We start from the raw sequence: 16,789 nt of genomic DNA, 5'->3' as shown, positions 1-16,789 counted from the left end.
AAAAAACAATGCAATTGATTTTTTTTTTTTTTTTTTTTTTTTCATTTTTTTATGAACCTATTTTTCATGGAGTTACAAACACGTCCACTCAACTGGACACCATGCATTTAATTTTTGAAGCAAAGAAACATGTATTTTAAACCCATCATTAGAAAGTCATATACTATGTGAAAACTATTCATTCATTCATTATTTTTTGTTTATTTCGAGCATTTACAGAATACATGCAAATTCAAAATTCCAAAATCATTCATCTACACTCGAAAAGGAGTTGGAAGAAGAAAAACTATGAAACAAAAACATTTTTCATGCAGATAATCTGACGTTTTCTCACATTTTAACATACTCTAATACTAGTTCTTACTAACTTCATGGGGATAAATGCAAAAAAACCCTTTTTGATTAAGAAAACTGTTAATTACAGGCTAATAACAATTAGCAACTGATTTAGAGCATGTTACTGCAGATCAGGTTTACCAAGAACAGCAAAATTACAGTAACAGTATGAATGTCAGTGTATGGGATGATGCATAAGAGTCCATTGTGTTGGCTGATATGGAACTAAAACAACCAAACCATGAATATACAAGAGAACAGCTGGAGAAGAACTGTCCACTGGAGTGACCACTGTGCATGAAAGGGTTAAATTGTGCTGAATGTGGCCCCCGGAAGAAAATGAGTTTGACACCCCTGTTTTAAACCATTAAATAAAGTCATACATATTAGATAAAGGTGTCCCTCATAAAAACAGTCATTTTTCTGCTCAGGTCTTCTTGGCGTCACACACACGTCTTATGGCTCGAAGCCATTATTTGGGATTTCCCCAGTTATTTCGGTGGGAAATCCGTGGCCTTTGTGCTGGGGCCAGTGGCGCTGACACGCTGCCAACATTTAGCTGCTGGTGTCTTGGCATCAGATTGGATCCCAGACTGTTTTCATGGAGGCTTTTAGCTGCAGTGGACATCATTCTGCTGGTCAGTTGGAAAGGTCGTGTTCCGTTTGAACTCACGTGGAAGGGCAGCGGAATCACAGGTTTGGCAGATTTGTGCTTTTTCATGGTAGGACATCAGGTTAAAACAAACTAGAATATAGAGGCGTAGGATTGGAATGTGCCTCGAGTGCTGGAGGTGATCTGAGGGAGATGTTGGGATGAAGCCAGGATATGAACAGTGAGCTGCAGGGGGAGGACAGCTGTTTGTCGAAGATGATGAATGAAAGACAAAGGTTTTTAATCTAACACTAGGACAAATAAGCTTCAACAAGCAGCTGCATACTGAAGAACAAACACACATCCATAGGCTTGTTTACCGTCAAAAACACCATCAGCGCCGCGCTTCAGGTGACAGCTGTTGGAACGACCTGCCATGAAATTATCAGTCAATATTTCATTTTGCTCTTGGATTACACAATGTGATGCATTGGTCATATCTCCTGTGCCTCGGTAGAGTCTTAAAGCAGTTTAGCATAAAATCATCCTTTGTGGTTTCATTTTCCCACCCTTTAGTTCAGGGGTCTCCAATTCATTTTCTGTCAGGGGCCACATTCAGCCCGATTTAATCTCCAGTAAAAATAAATAGCGTGATAACCTATAAATAATGACAACTCCAAATTTTTGTTTTTATTTTAGTGTAAAAAAAAACAAAAAACATTAAATTATAAAAATACTTACTTTTATAAACTATCCAAACAAAATAGATGTGAATAACCTGAAAACACTGAAATTTCTCAAGAAAAATAAGTGCAATTTTAACAATATTCTGCCTCAACTCAACATTTCTACATGTGCATTATGGATCGGATCTGCAAAGGCACAAAACACTTAGTAACAGGCAGAAAATTGTTAAAAATTGTGCTTAATTTTCTTTATCTATTTCAGGTTGTTCATATTTGTTCAGGTTATTCACATTTTATTGTTACAGGATAGTTTGTAAATGTAAATATTTTCATAATTTAATATTATTTTTTGCACTTTGAAGTTGCCATTATTTATAGGCATAATATAATATTATTTTTTCACATCAAACCGAGAAGAAAAAATGGAGTCATTATTTTTTGTAGGTTATGATTAAGGATGGGAATCGTTAGGAATTTAACGATTCCGATTCCATTATCGATGTTGCTTATTAATCCGATTCCTTATCGATTCTCATTGGGTGAGGGAATAAAAGAGTACAAACAGGTGTGTTAGCAGTAACTGTCTTTTATATTCCCATCTGCACAGAAAATATAACATATACAGTATGGACAGATAATAATAATAGATGACGCCGGGCCCGGTTCGGGGGGGGGGGGGGCGCAGGGCGGTGGCAGCGTGCAGTGAAAGTGAAACTTAAAGACACTTTACTAATTCCTCTATTGCTGCATGTCCACTACATCGCACCAGTTCGACTCGGCTCGGCTCGGCTCGTGTCCAGTTGTTGTGCAGCTCATTTCCTTTCCCCTACCTTCGGAAACTTGTATTTGAGGGGGTACGACGTTTGTTGCCTGTACCAGAACCGGAACTGGGCCCGGTGTTCACTCTGCCGCTACATTCACAAGCGCTGCTAAGTAGTGTATCAAATACGTGACATTCCTGTAAATGAATCACATGCTGTGGACAAATATTTGAGCAGATTGGAGGGATTCCTCCCTTTTGAAGAAATGAAGCTTTGACAGTGTTCCAGTGGACCTGGTGTCGTCTGTTTAGACCGTTTCTGCCTCAACGCCATGTTGGCTACGTTCTGACCAAAACCATGCGGCAGCGTACGCGTGATGTCATTGCGCATGTGCAACGAAGGTGATACGAATCGATAAGTAGAATTGTTAAGCAGGCAGGCAAACGATTCCAAGGAATCAAGCTATTGGGATCTGGTTCTCAAAAAGAACTGGTTCTCGATTCCCATCCTTAGTTATGATGCTAGTATTTTACTGTAGATCTTATTGGTCTGTATGTGGAACCTGAACTAAATGAGTTCGACAGCCTTGACTGTGGAATTTTTGCACTTTGCAAATTCATCCCACGGGCTGGATTGGAACCTTTGGCGGGCCACATTTGGCCCCCGGACCGCATATTTGAGACCCCTGCTTTAGCTGGTCTCATCCAGGCCTTAGAGGACCGTCAACATCACAGACAGACACATGGACATGTCCACTGCAGCCCACTGACTCTGCTGCTGACAGGACGGAGCTGGACATGTTCACAAACACAGATCTGTGACAGGTTTAGGTAGAACCTCTGATGGATGACTGCACAGCGCATCTGTGTGCAACATTCACAAACACAGTCCAACAGTAAAAGACAGTCTGCCTCATCAGATCTGGATCTGGAATGAACGGAGCTGATCAAATAAACACTGTGGTGAGAGTCAGAGCAATGAAAGGTCTTTGAAGAAATGTATCCTGGTGCTGAAGTTAAGAACCCTCTATGTCCACTATGTCCCCTACCTGGTTATGTTGGTCCATATAGACCTACACCTGGGGTCTAGTCTGGTGGTAGACCTACACCTGGGGTCTAGTCCAAGGGTATAATAGTTTTGGATTTTCATTATAGTTTAGTTTTATTTAGTTTTGACTTTTTATCTCTAATTCAGTTAGTTTTGATTAGTTTTTAGAGCACGTTTGCTAGTTTTTATTAGTTTTCATTATTTTCTAATTGTTTGGTTTTAGTTTAGTTTTAGTTTCTTTATATCTTTTATCTTCTTCACCTTCGAATTCAAATAAATCCCAGACAGGACTCTGCTGCTTTCTCCCAACTTTAGTCTCCATGTTTCCAGGTAGAGTTAGGACGAGAAGACGACTCTAAACGACAAGTGACGAGCAGTGACAGACCGTTAAATATCATATGGTGCCAGCAGCTAAAATTGCTTGAGGGAAATAAATTGATTTTATATCAATCTGATGCTGACAAAAACAAAAATGAAGGGAATTTTATCCAGGGTTTTGGTTAGTTTTGTAAGCAGACAATACAGTTTCAGTTAGTTATCGTTTTTTTCTTTTAATTGGAGTTTTTATTTATTTCAGTTAACGAAAATGTTTTTACAATTCTAGTTTTCATCATTTCGTTAGTTTTCGTTAACGATAATAACCTTGGCCCAGTCTGGTGCGGTAGACCTACACCTGGGTCTAGTCTGGTGCGGTACACAGCAAATTCTGGTCTTTGGAATAAACTCCATGCGAGTTAAAATCAACTCGATTTAAGTGTACATGTGAGACCATTGAAAACACCCTAGACACTCTAGGGTTAAAGTAACTCTTTTCAGAGAGTTGATCTTTTAACTCTTTTCAGGAGTTAAAATTTAACTCTTCTGGGAGTTACAAAAACTAATCTCATGTAGAGTAAACACAACTCTTGCCTGGAATTCATTTTATGTGAACTCTGAAACTCTCAAAAAACACCATATAATGACTAGTTGTTTTTTGTTTTTTTTTAAAGTGTGCTCAAACACATGCTGTATAGATGCTTATAAAGTGCTTTTGCATGAAGGGCTTTCCAGGTGTCCGGATTATGGCTCTGAAGTGAAATGGGATGAACGTCTATGGAGGTATGAAGCAGTGACAGCAGCAGTAATGATTTGGCACCGTACCAGAGCAGAGGAGGTGCTTCTATGGGCTCCTAATGCAGATGTGCTCCAGGTGTGACAGGTGCCAGCAGGTGAAGTTGATAATGAGTCTGAGGGAGGGGTCTGTGGCAACGCAGGAGTGCATCATGACACTTACTATTTGTTCAATAGCTTTGCTCTCAGCTCTTGTATGAATTGTATGAATTACCTCAGACTACAATACAAGAAGCCGTTGAGCTAAAATTAGAATGTCTGACGTTCTAAGTTTGCAGCAAGAGCTAATTTTAGCAGCTGGTCAGCAAGTTGGTCCGAACAGAAATATACACATTATGATACTGACAGAGCTGACAGAAAAGTTACTTCCAGCCTAATAAATAGCCTTGTTTCAGAAGTAAAATGGTACTTATACGACACCTCATATGACGTCCATGAGCACACTGGTCTGCTCTGTTGCTCTGTCCAGAAATCAACCCCCATTATGGTGTTCAATCATGCTCCTCAACACCTGGTAAATGTACCCCAAAAAATGACACCATCAAAGACGCAAGCTGGAGTTAAACTAACAGAATGAACTCCAGAAATTTAACTCTTTCACTCTTTTTTACCTAACTCCAGATTATTTTACCCCACAAATTTGCTGTGCAGGTATAGGTGTACCGCAGCAGACCAGACTAGACCCCAGGTGTAGGTGTACACAGCAAATTTGTATATAATGCATTATAAAAATCATTACAACAGTTTATGATCATGTAAAACAACTTATACCAAAGTTAATAAAGTATTATAAGTGTAGGCATATTCTATTATAAATTCAGCTTTCATAATGTTTTATACATCCATACCAAAGTGACAAGTGTTTGTAGGAAGAATCTCAAGTCCTGGGTTTCGTAACACATTATCAGTTGTATAATATTATAACACAAGTATGATGACTCTAAGTAAAGTGTAAGTCAAAAATTATACATCAAAGTGTTCTTAATAACTCTATTTTGCAAAAACAAAACATTAAAAGAACAGAGACAGTAAATAGAAGTGTTACATGTTGCTTTATACATAAGTAAAAAATAATGTGGCAGCTCTAAATCTTTGTTAATTCAAACACACACTTTTTTTTTTTAAAATAAATATGAAATCCCTAAAATACATGGGTATAGGGACCAGTGAAAAAAAACCTAACAAAAGTTCTCCACCTAAAAAAATAAACTCCTTCACACTGCTTTGGTATGGATGTATAAAACATTATGAAAGCTGAATTTATAATACATTATGCCTACACTTATAATACTTTAATAACCTTGGTATAACTTGTTGCACATGATCATAAACTGTTGTAATGACTTTTATTATGCATTATAATGTCTTATGAATGTGTGCTTAATGCATTATAAACTAGACCTTCAAGTAAAGTGTTACCCCTCAGCTTTCTGATCAGTTTTTATTAAATTACTTGAAGTTATAAAATGAGGTGATTGACAGCTATAATAACCAATCACTGGGTCACAGATGTTCAGTTAAGAGTCTATGAAGTGCCTGGTCAGTGACTTCATCTCTACATTACACTCTAGATAAAACCTGCCTCACATGGGCGTGGTACAGTTCCTGTGACTGTGGAATTTGGCTTCATTTTTCACACAGTAGGAGGGAACGGCGCTGTGGCATCCATCTGCACACACACTGTAGCTGCAGACGAACCCGACTGCAGCACCATCACAAGGGGAATACCTGCTGGTTTGTTTTTGTTTTTTCACCCCATTAATTTGTCTCAGAAAACCTGATCAGAAACATTTATAAAGCACTTAATTTATACTTGAATTTCATTAGTTTTCAAGAATATTGGTAATTAGTAAGAATAACAATCACAATAAAAATAAAAATAAAAATAAACATAAAAATAAGAATAAGAATAAGATGGTTTCTTTAATAATGGGACTTAAAGATTAACCACTCTCATGTATAAATGATTAATCAATAAAAACCTCATTTGGTTTCAGAGTCTGGTTTGGACCCGCTCTACATGTAAATGAGAGAACTTTTGTTTTTATTATTTTTTATTTCTTTAATTTTCACATAGAAAGGAGCTGAGCCGAGAGGCGAAGTTCTCGATTTACCGGTCAATCTACGTTCCTACCCTCACCTATGGCCATGAACTTTGGGTCACGACCGAAAGGACAAGATCCCGGATACAAGCGGTCGAAATGAGTTTCCTCCGCAGGGTGGCTGGGCGCACCCTTAGGGATAGGGTGAGGAGCTCAGTCACCAGGGAGGAGCTCGGAGTAGAGCCGCTGCTCCTCCGCGTCGAGAGGGGCCAGCTGTGGTGGCTCGGGCATCTGTTTCGGATGCCTCCTGGACGCCTCCCTGGGGAGGTGTTCCGGGCATGTCCCACCGGGAGGAGACCTCGGGGAAGACCCAGGACACGTTGGAGAGACTATGTCTCTCGGCTGGCCTGGGAATGCCTCGGGGTCCCCCCGGAAGAGCTGGAGGAGGTGTCTGCGGAGAGGGAAGTCTGGGCATCCCTGCTTAGACTGTTACCCCCGCGACCCGGCCCTGGATAAGCGGAAGAAAATGGATGGATGGATGGATGGATAATTTTCACATAGCAAAAAACATACCCATACACATAAATATCTGCAGATTTCAAAGGTTATTTACAACTGCAATTTAAAGTATTAAAAAAAAATGTTTACAAGCTGCACAAAAGTACATTTTCAACAAATAGAATTCCATGACATACCAAGGTTAGAAATGTGTCCACTGTGGAAAATTACAGTCACTCTGGAGCAGAGTCTTCACAGCGGTTTTAAACGGAATTTGAGGAAGTTATGATTTGGCACTGAATAAATAACATTTGATGGATGGATGGATGGATGGATGGATGGATGGATGGATGGATGGCTGGATGGATGGAGTGACTGATTGATTGATTGATTGATTGATTTGTGCATGACCCATGATGAAGGCACAGGGAAACACCAATACAAAAACACTATACTATTAATATTTTACAGATCTAAAAGCTCAAATCTTGACCTCAGGTGAGTTCATTTTTGTTGCAGATGGTTTTTCTCAGATACTGACTCTGGTTCAACCCCAGCTTCAATTATTATTATATCAAAAAAAGACACTTAACATCTGCCCTTTATGCTAAACTCTCCATCGTTGGATCGTCTATTCCAGGGGTGTCAAACTCATTTTATTTCAGGGGCCACATTCAGCCCAACATGATCTGAATTGGGCCGGACCAGTAAAATAATAACAGTGGAAAAAGTAAAATTAAATCATGATAATGTTAACATCCACAAAAATCTGAATAACACGAACAACTGGAACCGTCTTAAGAAAAACAACTGCAATTTTAACAACATTCTGCCTCAGATTATCAGTTTTTCATTTACACGTGTGCATTACAACTTACATTATAATTACAAATACACAAAACATTTAATAACAGGCAGAATATTGGTGCAATTGCATCTACTTATCTTAAGACATTTCAGGTTATTCACATTTTTTGTAAAATAACAGTTGTTTTATATAAACGTTTTCATGTAATTTTACTTTTTTACACTAAAACAAAGAGAAAATGTGCTGTTTTCATTATTTATAGGTTTAATATGATAGTATTTTACTGGTCTGACCCACTTGAGATCTAATTGGTCTGTATGTGGAATCTGAATTAAAATGATTTTGACATCCTCGATTGTTAATATCTTCAGTGTCATTTTTGTATTTCACAGATCAGGATGGATTTGTGGATTGGATCCTTTGGCGGGCCGGATTTGGCCCCCAGGCCGCATGTTTGACACCTGTGGTCTATTCTGTCAGTTGACCACTAGGCCTGTGGAAACGAATGTGTCCTCTGTGATTTTAATTATGAACAGTTTGTTTTTAAAATGCTTTTTTTAGTCCGTCATCCATAAACAATTTTTTACGAATCTTCTCCTCCTAAACCATCAGTCAGAATGACTTTATATTTGTTGTGGAACATCTTTGGGGTAAGTTCTACCAAGTCTGTTCAAAGAATGGAGAAATATTGCTTTTTGAATTTTTTCTAAATCCCCATTGGTTTATAATGGAACACATTTCAAAGTGTTAAAAGTTGCAAACAGTTGAAGATATTGATATAATTATTATAACTATTGGTAATAGATAAGAAGTCACATTTGGGCTTTCATTTGGTGTCATGACCTTTGACCTTGAGTGACCTTGATAGGTCAAACAAATGTCAGTGAATGCGTTTAAATATGCTGTTAGACTACAGGAGCTTTGGTCCTGTTTCGTTCTTTTTTTGTTTGTTTTTTTTGTCCCACCGCTCTCAGCTTGAACAGTCTCTTCCTTCCAGTCACATCGTCTTCAAATCTACCATCATGACAGATTTCATCTTAACCCTTTCATGCATAGTGGTCACTACAGTGGACAGCTACTCTACAGCTGTTCTCTTGTATATTCATGGATTTTGTTGTTCTTTTCGTTGTTTTTTTGTTTTGTTTTTTTTTTTTACACATATCTTTATTAAAGTTTTAAGACACTACATATCTTTTCTGACATGAATTGGTAACATTATGTAGATCTCTCCTGATCATAAACCCCCAGAATTACAAGCCCTCCCCATAGTTTTCACTCAATTTATCAGTAAATACATGTTTCTGTGCGTCAAAAATTAAACATGTGGTGTCCAGCCGAGTGGACACTTTTGCAACTTCATGAAAAATAGGTTCATAAGAATTTTTATTTTTCATTATTATTTATTTTTATGTTTTTGTTGTTTTTTTTTTCAATTATTTTTATATTATTTATTTATTTTTATTTATTTTTCAGAAGAAAATTTTCAGTCGCATTGCTTTTTTCATGCCTAAAGAGGAATAAAAATGCTCAGGAAAAAAATTTTGATTAAGGTTCTCATAATTTGTGCATGAAAGGGTTAAAACAGTGAAACCAAATCGAATCTTTACTGACATAAAGAGTCTGTCTCCATGGAGCATTTTGTCCTCTTCACAAAGGTTTTACTAAACATGTGTTGAGTCTGGTGCTCCTTATTTGTCATTCTACACATGTGGACACAGGGATGACCTTGTTTTTACCCTTGACTCCACTCTGGACATAGTTGACGTATGTGTGTGTGTCTCCACTCTTCTACGACACACTTTTGAATTTTTAATGACTAGTCTGCCATAAACCTCAGTCACAGTTGTCATGAGCAGCAGCGTATTCTCCACCAAAGGCTGTAAACTGTTGTATTTTCACTCTGTGCTCTAAAATTATTCTCCTATGGTTGAGTGAAAAATGGATCCTCAGAATTCTAGTCATACAGTTGGCTCTTTGTCTGCGGGGGGGAAATACTGAACTAATTAAAAAACCCTGCGCTGATTATATACAGTGTATGGTTTTAATACCCCTGGTTTCAGATTATTGAGCCTTTGCACCATCACAGCAGTGGAAGGTTACTGTGATTCTGTGACCAAGGACGCAGTTCAATAAAAGCCAAATGTACTAAATGCACTCAGCAGTGTCCCTTCGTCAACATTCACTGCATTTCTGTTTTGGTTTAAATCACAGGTGTCAAACATGCGGCCCGGGGGCCAAATCCAGCCCGCCAAAGGGTCCAGTCCGGCCCCTGGGATGAATATGTGAAATGCAAATTAACCCTTTCATGCACAGTGGTCACTAGGGATGGGAATCGAGAACCGGGTCTTTTATGAGAACCGGTTCCCAGTAGCTCAATTCCTTGGAATCGTTTGCCTGCTTAACAATTCTACTTATCGATTCTGCCTTCGTTGTGCATGCACGATGACGTCACATGTACGCTGCATTGTTTTGGTCAGAACGTAGCCAACATGGTGTTGGGGCAGAAACGATCTAAAAAGACGACACCAGGTCCACTTACCTGGAACACTTGCAAAGCTTCCATGTCTTCTAAAGGGTGGAGTCCCTCCAATATCCTCAAACATTTGTCCACAGCATGTGAATCACTTACAGGAATGTCACGTATTTGATACTCAGCGGCACTTGTGAATGTAGCAGCAGAGTGAACGCTGGGCCGGTTCTGGTTCCGGTGTGGGCAACAAACTTTGTAACTCCTCAAATACAAGTTTCCAAAGGTAAGAAGGGAAAGGAAATGAGGTGCACAACAACGGGAGACAAGCCGAGCCAAGTCGAACCGGTTCCACATAGTAGAAATGCGGAAATAGAGGAATTAGTAAAGAGTCTTTAGTTTCACTTTCACTGTACACCCCCCCCCCCAAACCGGCCCAGCGTCATCTGTTATTATCATTTGTACATACTGTATATGTTATATTTTCTGTGCAGAGATGGAAATATAAAAGACAGTTAATGCAAACACACCCGTTTGTACTCTTTTATTCCCTCACCCAGTGAGAATCAATAAGAGAATCGATAATGGAATCAGAATTGTTAAATTCTTAACAATTCCCGTCCCTAGTCATGATGCACTCCTGCGTTGCCACAGACCCCTCCCTCAGACTCATTATCACCTTCACCTGCTGGCACCTGTCACACCTGGAGCACATCTGCATGAGGAGCCCATAGAAGCACCTCCTCTGCTCTGGTACGGTGCCAGATCATTACTGCTGCTGTCACTGCTTCATGCCTCCATAGACGTACATCCCATTTCACTTCAGAGCCATAACCCAGACACCTGGAAAGCACTTCCTGCAAGAGCACTTTATAAGCATCTATACAGCATGTGTTTGAGCACACTTTAAAAAAAAACAAAATAGTCATATGGTGTTTTTTGAGAGTTTCAGAGTTCACATAAAATGAATTCCAGGTGAGAGTTGTGTTTTACTCTACATGAGATTAGTTTTTGTAACTCCCAGAAGAGTTAAATGTTAACTCCTGAAAAGAGTTAAAAGATCAACTCTCTGAAAAGAGTTACTTTAACCCTGCTCTAGAGTGTTTTCAATGGTCTCACATGTACACTTAAATCGAGTTGATATTAACTCACATGGAGTTTATTCCAAAGACCAGAATTTGCTGTGTAGTCCCTCTAGTCTTGGACCATCAATAGTCCTTCTAGTCTGGGACCATCAGTAGTCCTTCTAATCTGGAACCATCAGTAGTCCTTCTAGTCTGGAACCATCAGTAGTCCTTCTAATCTGGAACCATCAATAGTCCTTCTAGTCTTGGATCATCAGTAGTCCTTCTAGTCTGGGACCATCATTAGTCCCTCTAGTCTGGGACCATCAGTAGTCCTTCTAGTCTTGGACCATCAGTAGTCCTTCTAGTCTTGGATCATCAGTAGTCCTTCTAGTCTTGGATCATCAGTAGTCCTTCTAATCTGGAACCATCATTAGTCCTTCTAGTCTTGGATCATCAGTAGTCCTAGTCTGGGACCATCAGTAGTCCTTCTAGTCTGGGATCATCAATAGTCCTTCTAATCTGGAACCATCATTAGTCCTTCTGGCCTTGGACCATCCATAGTCCTTCTTCTCAGTTTACTCACTGAATTCATTATCTGTGTCTGACTTCCAGAGGTCATGACATTGAATCTAGACTGTTCTGAGGGAAAGTGTGTGCACATGATGGATGAGGTGGTTGTACATGTAAATACCAGGTGGTGCCTTCCTATACGCTCACATACATGCATGCAGATGAGTGTTCCCAGAGGAGACGGCAGCTGCTCTGATCAGCTGCTTTGAATACATATGAAGTTGAAATGAAGTTCATATAGACCCAGATGTAAGATGACAGCAAGAAAACACAGAACATCAGAGGTGATCCTGTAGACCAGGGGGGTCAGACTCATATTAGTTCAGGTTCCACATCCAGACTAATCTGATCTAAAGTGGGACGGACCAGGAAAATAATGTAAATAATAGGATCAGAACTGATGTGATAGTATGATGTGATAGTTTTCTCTGTGTTTTCGAGTGAACTAAGTACAATTCCATAATGAAAATGTTTACATCTATGACCTGTACTGGAACATAACATGAACAAATATGAACAAGCTGGAAATTCTGAAGAAAAATAAGTATAATTTAACAATATTACACCTTAGTTTATCATTTATACATGTTCATTCTATCGTACAGATACGGCCGATCTACAAAAACACACATTTAATAACAGACTGAATATTGGTCCAATTACACTGACTTCTATTAAGACATTTGTTCATATTTGTTCAGGTTATTCCCATGTTTTGTAAAAGGCTAGTCTGTAAATGTAAAAGTCTGTACATACCAGTCTGGAGCAAAAGATAAAGCAAAGGGCAAACAGAAAGAGATTTAGAAACAGGTTAAAAAAAGATTTCTAAATAGGTAATTTTAAAAGTTTTAAAAAGTACAGACTTCTGTCCACTCCATCTATCTATCTATCTATCTATCTATCTATCTATCTATCTATCTATCTATCTATCTATCTATCTATCTATCTATCTATCTATCTATCTATCTATCTGTCTGTCTGTCTGTCTGTCTGTCTGTCTATTTTTTTGTGTGTATATGTTTTTCTCAATTTTAGACTCATTTGTTTGAAATAAATTCATTCATTCATTCATTCGTTTTTGTGTAATTTTACTCTTTTTTGTTTTTACACTAAAACAAAGAGAAAAATTTACTTTTTTCATTCTTTGTAGTTTATTCTGATAGTATTTTACTAGTTCTGACCCACTTTAGATTTAATCGACCTAAAATGGTTTAAACATCCTTCATCGTTCATATCTTCAGTGTAATTTTTGTGTTTCACACATTCATCCCAGGGGCCAGACTGGACCCTATGGTGGGCTGGTTTTGGCCCCTGGACCACATGTTTGACACCTGTCCTGTACACTATGTCGAAGAGGCTTCACTTCATGAGTCACTTTGACGTTCCTCTTATCTGCATCATGTATCGTTGTCACTTTCCACATGTTGTTTTTCATTCTGCTGGTGTACGTCTTCTGTTCTGTGTTCTCCGTGTTTAGTGATTTGTTTGTTCTGTCAAAAGTAAAAACACGTGGCTTTGGAGCAAAGCACCAAGAATTTTCGTATATTCAAGGACCTACATCAAAAAGAGCAAGTGCAGCTCTGTGTCTTTGATGTGTGACTGCTCTTTTTACCACTTCAAACAGAATATTGTGATGTGCAGGGTGAGAAAAAGGTGCCAAATGGACATGTTTATGGATGACTTACCTCGGAGTTTCAGTTCATCATACAAACATACAGCAGATCAGTGGATTCAGCCCACAGTAAGTGTTTGATGGACATGGAACAGGTCTGTGGTGGACAGTACTGTGGACAGTAGACAGAAGCAGGAACCTCAGCCCCAGTGTGTCTCAGATGTGTCTCCTTTATGGCTGTGAAATATTCAGAGCCTCTTTCTCGGTGCGTGGTCCTCAAACATCTAATTAGAATGTATTTGTTGCTCTCTCTGGAGCTGAAACGACTGCACACCCAATATTTCTTTCCATGGTGATAAAAAATTCCAAGTCATCTCCAGCTTTTGATGAGGATTTATGTGTCACAGGCAATAATGAGGCTTTATGACCTTTTATCATTTCCACTTGTATGTGTCTCCTTTGGTGTTCCCTGTCTTCTGCCTGTGTGTCCTTGAGTCCATTCACATTCACCGAGAAATGATTAATGAGTAAAAGAAATTAACTTCACTCAGCTTTACTGTTGGACCTTTGTGTTCAGGAGCTTAAGCACAATTAAACAAAATAAATATTATATTTTAACCAGAGGTGATTTCTCATAGACTGCAAGTGAAGCTCAGCTTCCCCCAAAATTACTAAAATTAAATGGTTAAATATGTTCGGTTGTGTTGACATTTCATTGACTACAAATGTGTTAGAACACGTTCATCTCACAGATGAGTTTGTTCAGAATCAGCTTTATCACAAATCAACAGACTCGATGTTGTTCACTTCTCCTCCATTCCCGTGTCTCTGTTTTCTCATTCGATCTCTGCTCAGTGCATTTGTCCGTAGATGCTCAGCGTCCATGCACTTCAATGGGACTGAGTGGAACACTTTTTTTCATTGCCTCAAAACTGGACGGTAATTGGATAAATGCCACAATGTTGTCCCGCCCCCAGATGCCCGGCGTCTCTGGGGGTGAATGGAGCTGTGGGCGGAGTTCGGCTGGGCTGGACGCCGGGCTTCCACGTGCTGATTGGAGGATCAGTCTAAAGGCTGAATCCCGTTTGATTGACAGCTATTTTCAGATCTACTCCTTCACCTGACAGAGTTCAGTTTAATACCGTCGTGCATTCTGCTGTGAAATGGAATAGCTTGTGTAATTACAGGAGGTTTCACAACAAAAATGTTGAATAAATGTATTTTTGTGAATGTATAACATGTATAAGCACTGATAAATTGTCCAAATACAGTTTTTATCAGTGGATTGTACAACTGAGTCTCAATGAAAATTATATATATATATATATATATATATATATATATATATATATATATATATATATATATATATATATAGGTAATTTGATTGTTTTAATACATGTAAATATTCTTTATTAAACATTAAAAAGTCAAAAAAAAAAAAAAAAAAAAGAAGCAAAATCTCATGTAAAGTTAGGGGCAAAAAACTGTATTTTAATTATGGAAAATTACCATATTTTTATGAGATGGTTAATGTCCATTACTTAACAGTATTTTTTTTGGCACCCCTGCTGCCAGAATAATATTGTTTTTTGTTTTGTTTTGTTTTTTTACAGTGTATGTATACACACATAGTAGTATTAATAATCACAATACAAAGGAGAAAAAAAAAGAAGAAAGAAAGAAAGAAAGAAAGAAAGAAAGAAAGAAAGAAAGAAAGGGGGTTGAAAGAGCTTAACAGTGCATTTGTTCATTTAGTATTTGGATATCCAATTATCTGTTCATTTTCATTGTCTTTTTTTTCAGCCACACATTCATGAGTCCGTTCATTGAATGAATGCATTACTCATTCATAACATAAACGAACACCAGCAGGTCTTTTTAAATGACTCTCACTCCTCTGTTTTAACATTATTCTAACCCCAGCTCCATCCTAAAGTGTTCCCATATGCTGGTGTTGACCTCCTCTCCACAGGTCCTCCATAAAAGTGCACTGTCCTCAGGTCAGCTGACCCACACTGTGGATGATATCTGAGCTCATTAGTCACTGTCTGTGTTTCCTGTTTGCTTTGGCACCGCCCCCTAACCCCCCCCCCCCCCCCCCCATATCACACTACTGAATGCTGGCCTGCACCTTGTTGTTCTTCCCTTATAACACAGTCAACAACCGTCTTTTTCCAACAGAGATTCGTGAGGCTTTCAAAGTATTTGACCGAGATGGAAATGGCTTTATCTCAAAGCAGGAGCTGGGGATGGCCATGCGTTCGCTGGGTTACATGCCCAATGAGGTGGAGCTGGAGGTTATCATCCAAAGACTGGACATGGACGGTACGTCTCCTCCTGGTTTTCTGTTTCCACAAGATTAATTACGGTTCATGAACCCATTACATTCACCAAAGTTTAGTTCCTTTTAGTGAATCAGCTCATGTTTCCACAGGTTTAGAATGGAACAGTTCTTATCATGGACGTGTCACTAACACACACTGGTCTAATATGCACAACAGACCATAATAATATAGCATCAGAGAAAATTTTTAATACTGATATAGAAATGGACCTCATGTCCCTGATTCTGGGTCTTCCAAGTAAATATGTGAAAACAGCAGCCGGAAAAAGACTGTAGAATACTGTAACATTTGCAGCACTGAAAACTATTCTTTTGCAGTGGGTCAGTGACAAGAGTCCTTCCATCTGTGGCTGGTGTAAATAGGTAAAAATAAGTTAGATCACAGGTGTCAAACATATGGCCCGGGGGCCAAAACCGGCCCACCAAAGGTTCCAATCTGGCCCACGAGACAAATTTACAAAGTGCAAAATGCAAAAATTACCCTGAAGATATTAACAGTCAAGGGCATCAAACTCAAAAATAATAGCATAATAACCTAGAAGTAATGACTCCAAATGTTCTTCTTGGTTTAATGTGAGACAAATAATGTGATATTATGCCTCTAAATAATGGCAACACTAATTTTTTTCTCATTGATTTATTGCAAAGAACATCAAATTCTGACATCCTTTAACAATAAAATGTCAATAACCTGAATAAATATGAACAACCTGGAATGTCTAAAGAAAAATAAGTGCAATTTTAACATTATTCTGGATGTTTTGTGCCTTGGTAGATCTGATCTGTAATGCACATGTAGAAATCATAAGTTGAGGCATAATACTGATAAAATTGTACTTATTTTTC

The 16,789-nt window shown here is 38.5% G+C and overlaps 1 protein-coding gene across 1 annotated transcript in view; it reads left to right on the top strand.

The window, feature by feature from the left end:
* cabp7b (calcium binding protein 7b) overlaps positions 1–16,789 on the top strand; it is a 75,011-nt gene that overhangs the window by 50,235 nt on the left and 7,987 nt on the right. Inside the window, exon 2 of the mRNA XM_030149846.1 lies at positions 15,781–15,924. Coding sequence (XP_030005706.1) covers positions 15,781–15,924 — 144 coding nt within the window. The remainder of the gene's footprint in view (positions 1–15,780; positions 15,925–16,789) is intronic.

Source organism: Sphaeramia orbicularis, chromosome 12, assembly GCF_902148855.1.
Source record: "Sphaeramia orbicularis chromosome 12, fSphaOr1.1, whole genome shotgun sequence".
NCBI classification, from domain to species: Eukaryota; Metazoa; Chordata; class Actinopteri; order Kurtiformes; family Apogonidae; genus Sphaeramia; species Sphaeramia orbicularis.
Note: the sequence above shows the minus strand (reverse complement) of the source record. Positions and strands in the feature narration are given on the sequence as shown.